At 36.3% G+C, this 10271-nt stretch overlaps 2 protein-coding genes across 2 annotated transcripts in view; one reads left to right on the forward strand and one right to left on the reverse strand.

Annotated features, from left to right (window-relative positions):
* The window catches only part of LOC107685781 (protein RD3-like), a 7848-nt gene extending 5595 nt beyond the window's left edge, over nt 1-2253 (forward strand). The window contains exon 3 of the mRNA XM_016482501.1: nt 1890-2253. Within this exon, the coding sequence (XP_016337987.1) occupies nt 1890-2253 (364 nt within the window). The remainder of the gene's footprint in view (nt 1-1889) is intronic.
* Nucleotides 2254-6610: 4357 nt separating this feature from the next.
* On the reverse strand, nt 6611-8601 carry LOC107685766 (ADP-ribosylation factor-like protein 6-interacting protein 4). The gene is made up of 7 exons (XM_016482477.1): nt 8521-8601; nt 8142-8211; nt 7890-8018; nt 7659-7717; nt 7289-7378; nt 7055-7147; nt 6611-6842 (listed from the first exon to the last, which is right to left on the reverse strand). Exons 1-7 carry the CDS (start codon nt 8521-8523, stop codon nt 6792-6794), a joined length of 495 nt encoding a protein of 164 aa, XP_016337963.1. The 5' UTR covers nt 8524-8601; the 3' UTR covers nt 6611-6791.
* Between the last annotated feature and the right edge of the window lie 1670 nt (nt 8602-10271).

The raw sequence follows: 10271 nt of genomic DNA on the forward strand, positions 1-10271 counted from the left end.
TGCCATGAAACAGCTTGAAAGATCAAAGACCATTTTTAATATAACTCCGACTGGATTCGTCTGAAAGAAGAAAGTCATATACACCTAGGATGACTTGAGGGTGAGTAATTTATGGGCTAATTTTCATTTTTGGGTGAACTAACCCTTTAAATAACTTTTACAATAAAAGATGCAGTGGTTAATATTTGTCACTGTACTTTTGTAAATAATCTCAGTTATGATTGGCTATTTGAATTGAGTAATAACATTTACTTAAAGGATTCTAACATTGGGAAGTTAACTGCAACTTTAACTTTCAGTATCACTTTAAATCTTGCAAGTGTGACACTGTTTCTTGTAATTCTGACTTTATGTCTCACAATGTGCCTTAATATATTCCAGTTGTGACTTTATATTTCTCAGTGTGACTTTGTTTATTGTAATTGCAACTTCATACCTCACACTTGAGACTTTATGATTCAATCTCACTCTTTATATCTCTCAGTAACACTAAATATCGCAACTGTGATCTATTTCTTGGAATTGCGACTTTATATCTTGCAGTTGCAACTTGATTTCCCTCAGTGTGACTTCAGATCTTGCAAGGGTGACTTTATTTCTTGTAACTGTGGCTTAACATCTTGCAATTGCAACTCTATTTTTCTCAATGTGACTTTAAATCTCACAAATGTAACTGTTTCTTCGTAAAATCTTCGTAATTTCTTCTTTATATTTCACAATGTGCCTTTATAGCTTCCAATTGTGACTTTATATCTTTCAGTGCGACTTCTTTCAGTGCGACTTTAAAATCTCACAATTGTGACTTTGTTTCTTGTAATTGTGACTTTATCTTTCAATGTGACTTGAAATCTGGCAAGGGTGACTGTTTCTCGTAATTCTGATTCTATAGCTCACAGTGTGCCTTTATATCTTCCAATTGTGACTTTGTCCCTCAATGTGACTTTAAATCTCACAGTTGTGATTGTTTCTTGTAATTATGACTTTGTATCTCACAATGTGCCTTTATATCTAACATTTGCGACTTTATATTGTCAAGTTGTGATTTTTCTATCTCTAAATGTGAATTTAAAGTTCGCAGTTGTGACTTTGCTTCTTGTAAGTTTTAAATTCCAGTTGCGCAGATGGGGAACGTTGTAACACTGCATTACAATGTGCCCCGCTATTATTAAACTGTGCTATGACATTAGTGATGTCATTTACACTATTTACTTTTATAAATTTCAATGAGAAAGCACGAGAAACAGGCGAATATAGGTGAACAGGTGAATATGGTTGCATTGTATTTATTGTCAAACTCCAAAATTAGATTATTTTTAGTTCTTAAAAAAAGCCATTATTTTATTTGAAGAAGTTAATAATTTTAGTTTATTGACAAAATAATTTAGTTTGTCTTGTATATTTTTTTTAATTAGATCAGATAACATTTTAAGCGGTCATAAGATCATGTTACAACATGCCCCTCAGATTCTACAATGTACCCCACCTTTGCTTCCCATAACTGTGAGTTTTTCATTTGTAATGGGAATTTATTTCTTGTTTTAAATACAATCACCCGTTTTATGTTTTACTCTGAGGCAGAAACAGTCTTCCATGTGATCCTTGTAGAGATGCAGGTCACATCATTTGGCACGTTTCTTCGTCATTTTGACCTATTACACTCACAAGAAAGCAGCTCATAAACAATAATATTATTTCAGCAGGTTACATTTTTAGAATGAGTCATTGTTGGAGCTTTGTTACAATAAATGCCTTGAATGGATGGGAAGTTTTGCTTTCTGAAAGTTAGTAATAGGCCTAGTTCAAGTAATGAATTAAACGTTGATTTAATACGATACTCCTTTGACAAAAGTGTTATGCAAAACTCTCCACACTCTCTCCTCTCTTCACAGGTTTCGGCAGGTGCTGATGGAGAATGAGCCTGAGGTGCAGGAGGTTTCCGGACTCTTCCGCTCTGTGCTTGTGGAAACACTCGAGCGTGTTCATGAGGAGCAGGAGGAGCAGCGTCTGACCCACCAGTGGAACAACAGACCTGTAAGCCTGTCGCTGATGAGCTTCAAGTCTCGCGTGCGGATCAACCCTTTCGGCAGCACCTTGGGACTGAAATCAAACAGTTACGGCTCGGAGGAAGATGGAGTAGATGTCAAGACTGTGTGTGGGGATGTTGAGAAGGGTCTTGGTCAGACAACGGAGAAAGCGCAGCGCGTGTGGAGCATGCCGGAGTTTCGGCACAAGGGAATCAATGGGAACGCTTGAGTGTCTGGGAGTGGGATTCAGCAGGATCTGGTCCAGTCAATGACTGCCTGATATTCCCAGCATCACCTTCACTGTCAGTGTATTTATATTTCCAGAAATATGGAGGGTAAGAGGTATGTTGATGTTGGGAAATAAAACTTAAGTCTTAGCAAAGCAAATAAATAAATTTGCTACAAGGACTAGGTCTACACTCCCAACTCGTCACATATTGACGCTTGGTCAGGACCCTTTGGCGTCACTTTTTGATGCACAGGGTCCTCCATTGCTTTAAATAAGAAACCCTTGGCATCAGTATGCCGACGCGAAAGGCACTGGGAATTTTATCATCGTGATTAAATTATATATTGGATAATAATATTGCCATTATTGCATATACAGTGGGCAAAATATTTATTTGATCCCCTGCTGATTTTGTAAGTTTGCCCACTTGCAAAGAAATGAAGGGTCTGTAATATTTATGGTAGGTTTATTTTAACGTGTAGAGACAGAATACCAACCAAAAAATCCAGAAAAAAACACATTATATAAAGGTTAGAAATTGATTTGACTAGGCCACTCCATGACCTTAAAGGTGACATATCATGAAAATCTGACTTTTCCAGGTTTTAAGTGCTATACTCAGGTCCCTGGTGCATCTACCAACCAAGGAAACGTGAAAAAGATTAATCCAGTCACTTTGTTTTGGTAAGCCTTTTTCTGCGAGCATCTGAGAAAACGAGCGCGTCTGATTTCGCTCCCTCTGTGATGTGGCAAAGGGATCTCCTTATAATATTACCGCCCCTTAATCTTTAAGTTTCCACCCACGGCGCCGTCATTTTGATTTCGCAAGCGACAACGGTGTACTAGTTCTAATGCCATGGTGAAAGTTTGAGCAAAACACACTAACTGTTCTGTCTTTGGCTGCACAGATGAGCACAGAACACTATTTAGAGTCCCAGCCTCAGAGGAGACAAGAGAGCATGAATTTCTTGATTTATTTAGGCTATGGTATATTGCTGCTGCCACACAGATCTAAAATAAACAAGCGATTTATTTCCCAGCTGTTTACCTTCACAGACATAACACATTCTGTGGACACCAGAGACTTATATTACATATTGTAAAAAGGGGCATAATATGTCACCTTTAATGTGCTTCTTCTTGAGCCACTCCTTTGTTGCCTTGGCGGTATGTTTTGGGTCATTGTCATGCTGGAAAACCCATCTTCAGTGTTCTGGCTGAGGGAAGGAGGTTCTCGTCCAAGATTTGACAGTACATGGCCTCGTCCATTTGCCCCTCAATGCAGTGAAGTCGTCCTGTACCCTTAGCAGAAAAACAGCGCCAAAGCATAATGTTTCCACTAGGGCTGGGTTTTGACAAAAATTTCACGATTCGATTCGATTCTCATTCACGAGCTTTCGATTCGATTACCGATTCGATTCGATATTGATTATTTTGGATAAATATCAGGTACAGTACATGGGACTGATTTGTTAAAATTACACTAATAATAAAGTTACAGTTATATAATAATATTTCTACTTCAATTCGTTTTTTTTTTTTTTTCAATATAAACATAATGGCTTTTCATATGGTCCTGACCAAGCATCAATATGTGACGAGTTGGGAGTGAGAACGTGTTGGATCCACGCCTTTCATTTTTGACTTAATGTGCATATATGCAGAAAATTCCTAAAACAGGAAACCAGATATTAGCCTGATCACTCATCATCAGATTCAATTTGTATGACAAGTTATTCTGAAATAGTACAGTTGCCTAATTTAACCTGTGAACTTTGGGGAAAAATAGGGCTTTTAATGGCCCTTCTGTTTTACAATTGATATAAAATGTAATAATAATAATAAAATATTCCAGTGCAGGTCAACTTTTGAAATATTGCCCCATTTTTTTTGCTTGTTGTCAATGTATGTGCAAGTGTGTAAGTGATGAGTTGTTTGCAAAATATTTAAAGTAACTTTATTGAATTCCTTTGTCAGTTGAGTTACAATCAAATGTATAAAATCAATAAACGTTTTAATTTCATTGAGCTAAAAAATAAAAAAATGATGAATGTTTGCTTCTAGAGTTTGTGATTCTGAGACAGTGACATGGTATCCTACATTTTATAACAAATGCCTCATCTCTGTCCGATACCCATTTCTGATTATTGTAAAAGTCATTTTACCTCTCATGTTCTTTCTAAAGAATAAAAGATCAGCCTTTCCTTGCTCATAGGGATGTTCCTTATAAAACTGCATCTGCAGTTTTGTAGCTTTCAGTTAAGGTTTATTAGTTATGAGGCCATTCTACTGTACTCCAAGTTTTCACCATTTTTTCGCATTTAAAATTTGCATATTTTCTCTTTCCACAAAAATGGACCAAAAATATTGAATACACATAGGCATTTCCAAATTTTTGGATGTCATAGGGTTTTAAATTGCATTGTTACAGGAGCTGTCAAAGTAAAGCCAAAGCGTTCACAAATATTTTCAAGAATTTATCCTCAGAACATGAATGTAGTGAAAAGATATTGCAAAAACTGTACGCTATTTTGCAGAGGTACTGATGAATATTACAATATTGCCAATGCCCGTCAACAAAAAAATTGTATAGGGCTAGGCTGCAGATTAATATTTATTATTCATGAAGTAATAAACCCTGTGGAAAATAAGTATAGGCCTACCTTAAAAAAAAACTTCCCCAACTCTATAAAGGATTTTGTTTGTTTGCTGTTAGAAACCATGACACTCTAACCAATTTCTAACAAATGTTTATGATGTATGTGGTATCAAAGCCTTTTTGAGCTACCCAGGCTCATTGGAAATGTGTGTCTCTATATACATTTCTGCAAAACTGAAAAACAATGTACCTATAGGCTATATGTACGAATCACTGCAGTTTCCAGTTGAAATGAACACTAGAGGCAGTAAGGCCCTGTCCACACGAACGCGGTTATTTTTTAAACCGCAGCTTTTTCTACGCTGTTAGGGCGTTCGTCCACACGCAATCGCAGCACCAGTTCACTGAAACCGAACATTTTTGAAAACGCCTGCCAGGGTGAAGATTTTCAAAAACTCCGGTTGCAGTGTTATCGTGTAGACAGCGAAACCGGAGTTTTTGGCTTGTGACGTCAGGCGCCTGCGCTGTTATCTCCGCCTACTGGAAACTTTTTCAGGCTTCTGATTGGCCAGCATGGCTTTACGGTTGAGATTATATCGCCACCTGTTGGCTTGGCATGCCCTTGACAGTGCTTCATAGCATGCGTTTTCATGTGGATGGAGATTTTTTTTTTAAACGGAAGGAAAAACCTAAAATTCTGACCACTTTTATTCCTTTTCACACAAAGTACGATTTACAGGTCCACAGTTTCGATTAATAAAGCCTAGATTCACACAAGAATATTATGTTATGACTTCAAAATTTTAACATGCTGCGAAATTTGAAAACTGATACTTTTGACCATTAGAGTCACATATCCAGCTTCATACATGGGTTTTCATATTCAGTAGGTTTGTTCGGTATAGCTCACGCAGTATGGCGTTGCACTTGAGAGGTAAAGAGCTCAGGTACGAATCTCAGTTCGCAAAAAAAAAAAACGATTCTAATCTGCATATAAAGAAGTTCAAATGACACGATTGCATCAACAAATGCGTTTTTATACCAGTTTTGCATTTGTTAATACTATCGGGTATGTTTAGGGTTGGGTTTGGTGTACTGTAGGGGATAACACAATATAGCATTAGCATTTAGCGACACTCCCCGAATATTTTAATAATTGCACTACGCACCTGAAGCAACGTAATAAAAACACAGCAACACGTGCCTATATCAATGTAATAAAAACGTGCCAGGGTCACGTGTTGAACCCGTGTTTTAGCGCCACTTACTGGACACTTCGCTTTCAAACGTTCAGTAAGGTACGTAAAAACGATGTTGCAGAAATGTATCTAGAGGCATGTATTTCCATGAGCCTGGGTTGCTTTTAAAACACTAAAAAAATAAAGGACACAAACTGGAAATTTATTTAAAAGTATTGTTATCAGTACGGTCAGATGGACGTGTCTCACAAAGGCAGATCATAAGCTTTCAACTACACTCTAGTGGTGCTTCTGCATTTGGCTCAACACAATAAATACACAGATTATCATGGGATAACAAGAAACACACCACTGGAACCAACATGACTACAATGTTGTTTCAAATTTGAATTGTTTTTTAGATATACAACCTTCATGTCCCCGGTGACAAACTGTACAAACTGTTTAACTGTTAATATGAACTTGAGGGTTGCATTTATAAATGAGAATACAAGAATACTTTTTTTTTTTTTTTTGACAATTTCAGTAACATGTAACAATGTTACATCCAAGCTACAATTCTCATAGGATCAGACTTAAAATAAGTATTTCAGGACACAGTCTGGAATTTAAAAAAAAAAAGAGGGCAACCATCCACATAGTTTATGGTAAGGAACTGTCAATGTATAACATCAGGCAAACCCATTAATAGTTGAAGATGGTCTTTCCCTGAGTGGCGGCCAGGTGAATAATGAACTGAATCAGAAAGTGGAGTTTAAGAACTCCAGCAGTTCCGCTCTGTTTTTGTCCCTCTGTTAAAAAAAAAAGGTAAGTCAATAAAAGATCTGTGCAAAACCTGACTATAGTTAATCTGATTTAACACTATTTTCACCAGCAGCCATCATAAAAAAAAAATAATAAAATCAGCAGAGTGAAATTCCATGCTTTTATTATAAAATCAAATGGTTAATTTGTTGTTTTTCTCCAGTGTATTTATGTGTAATCTGCACAATGAAAAACTCACCTGCTTGTCCTTCTTTGATTTTTTCACTTTCATTTTAATCTTTTTCCCTGAAATCATACTGTACTTGCCAGTTTTCTTCTTTTCCTTCAGATACTGGGGAAGACATTCATTCTGTTATATCACTAAACTTTGCAATAATAATGCATTTAATCGAAATAAAAATAAAAGCGACTACATCACATTGCTAAAATGTGATGCCAGCTATGAAGTTTTGAGTTGAGTTGAAAAAAGTACCTTTGAAATTTGAACAGGTCCAGAGCTGTCTTCCTGCCCTTTGTGTCCCTTTTCCTTCTTCCGCTTACGTGTCTTCTCTTTTTTTCCTTTCTATAATAATAATAATAACAATAGTTAAAACAGATAAGTGAAAATGTATTCCAAACCAACAGTTAATTAATTTACATGTAACAGCTTTTTTTTTTTAAAAGGCACAATAAACAAGCTTCTTATTGGAATAGTTCAGTCAAAAATGATTTTTTATTTTTTTTTATTTTTGAGTTTGATGGCCTTTGGTCACCTCAAGAGCTGCGTAAAAATGATTTAAAACTTCTTGATTTTGTGTTCTACGTAAACAATGTCAACTGAAATTTTAAAAAGAGCCAGGTACCTTTTTGCCATGTGTATCTTTCCTTTTCTTCGAAGATTTTCTTTGTTTTTTGCAAGAATCTAGCAGTGAAAGCACAAAACACATTGATCTGCTGCATCATTAATCTTTTTTATTTCAATCTCTTCTTTCCTGTTAATAAGGTATGTGATGTTTTACACCTGCAAAAACTGTCCTTTCAGACGATATAATTTTTAATTTGAAAATAAATGTAATCATTTTTATTTAACTTACCTGAGCTACTGGAGCTGGAGTTACTATGTGACGATGAACTGCTGGATGAAGACTGTGAAGAAGAGGATGATGATGAGGAGGAGGAGGATGATCGGCTTCGGCTTCTTGCTCGTTTCCGGTTTTCTCTTCCTGTCAATACATACAGCATATCTGTGAGCAAAATCATCTCCGCATGTTTGGCCGATCAGGGTTAGTGATTCTGTTCTCCACATTTCCTTTCCTAACACAGAACACTTGTCTAGAGAACCTCACCTCTGCTGTGAGAACTACTTCTGCTTTTTGTACTTGACTCACTTCTCTCCACGGTGTCCACTTTGGCAGACTGAAAAATAACAAATAAAACCTCAGCATCCAGATCTTTTGAAATGTTCAAAACATGGACTGTGTTCTTTATTTGAATCATAGCTTCAATGCTGTCAAGGTAACGTTAAGTCATGACCAGAATTTAGTCTGTATGTGTAGTCATTCTATAGTCAACTACTCATTTACTTCACAAATACGTTACACTTTATCCCTATACAATTTTTTAGAAACAAAAGTTTGTGAACATCAACAAAAGATTTACAGCTTCATCTGAAGGTTTGACGAGAGCGCTGATTTTAATGTAACGTTAAGCAGTTCAACACTTTACCATGTTTATATGAAATTGTCTTCGAAATGTGGTCCTTCCGACCACAACAACAATCGGAAGAATCAGAGGAATAGCCCGATATGAATATAATCCGTGCTGGAAATAAACTGCGTGGAATATAAATGACTCTTTTTCATTTCTGTGATCAGTGCGTGTGAATCAATAAGATAAAACACCACTGCGCAGCCATCTTGTTCACGTCATACAACCTACATTATCCGGGTACTGTTTAACAGCGCAGGCGCGTGACCGACGCAACCAAAAAATAAATAAATAAAATCTCCTGATTCATGTGTGTACTGAACATTAAAGTTTCTCAGTATCATTATTCAGGTATAAATTTGTTAAGTTCGTTTTCAAGCAGCAAGCACACATCACATGATAGCTGTTGCTTTTCTAAGCGCTGGTGAGACTGGGCCAATACAGCCATATTGATCGGTACATTATTGATTTAACAAATACAGCCATTATTGATTTAACAAAAATAAGATGTATGCATTTCTCTAGCGAATTGCCAATTTTATATGAGAAAAAAATCCTTGACATCATAGCGATTATGTTATTTAACGTACATAACCTTTTAAATAATAAAAAATAAATGTGGTTTAATGAAGGTTTTGGCTTCATTTACATCTTATTTACTGAAATGCTACTACATTTGAATATGTATTTTCTTCAGGTGAAATACGTGCTGTGCATGTTGTTATGTATCTTTTTCTTTTGCCACAGGAGAGTGAGAAAAGAAACTGTAATCTGTCTCGTCGCAGACCGCTTTTGTCTGTGCTTATCTAAAGTAACTATACCCATAGATTATTTAAAAAAAAATAATAACGTTTCATTGGTTTTAATGTAGCACAACATAATAAAAAAAGGGAATAATTCTTCTGTAATACATAATTTTTCCTAGAGAGGGCGCCCACGACTAAATGTTGGACATCCCATTATCCCATTTCAAAAACCACAACTTGACCCCAAAGAATGTATTAATTACAGACCAATCTCGAATCTCCCTTTTCTGTCAAAGATACTAGAAAAGGTAGTATCATCACAACTATGTTCCTTCTTAGAGAAAAAATGGTATCTGTGAGGATTTCCAGTCAGGATTTAGACCGTATCATAGTACTGAGACTGCTCTCATCAGAGTTACAAATGACCTGCTCTTATCATCTGATCGTGGTTTTATCTCTCTATTAGTGCGACTGGATCTTAGCGCTGCACTTGACACTATCGACCACAGCATTCTTTTGAATAGACTAGAAAATTATGTTGACATTAGAGGAAGTGCATTGGCATGATTCAAATCATACTTATCTGACCGCCATCACAGTAAACGAGGAGGTATCATACCAATCACAACTGCAGTATGTAGTACCTCAAGGCTTAGTACTAGGACCGTTACTTTTCATGCTCTACATGTTACCCTTGGGAGATATCATCAGGAAACATGGTGTTAACTTTCACTGTGATTTATACTTGATACTGTGATACTGATGATTCTTAATTCTATTTCTTCATGGCCCGACGAAACATTCTAATTTGCAAAACTAACTGAATGCATAGCTGATATAAAAAACTGGATGACTAGTAATTTCTTACTGTTAAATTCAGAAAAAAACAGAGGTGTTAATTATAGGACCAAAAACCTCTGCATGTAGTAACCTAGAACACTGTCTAACACTTGATGGCTGCTCTGTCAATTCTTCATCATCAGTTAGGAACCTAGGTGTGCTATTTGATAGCAATCTTTCCTT

This window comes from Sinocyclocheilus anshuiensis, unplaced genomic scaffold, assembly GCF_001515605.1.
Source record: "Sinocyclocheilus anshuiensis isolate Anshui unplaced genomic scaffold, SAMN03320099.WGS_v1.1 scaffold617, whole genome shotgun sequence".
Lineage (NCBI taxonomy): Eukaryota > Metazoa > Chordata > Actinopteri > Cypriniformes > Cyprinidae > Sinocyclocheilus > Sinocyclocheilus anshuiensis.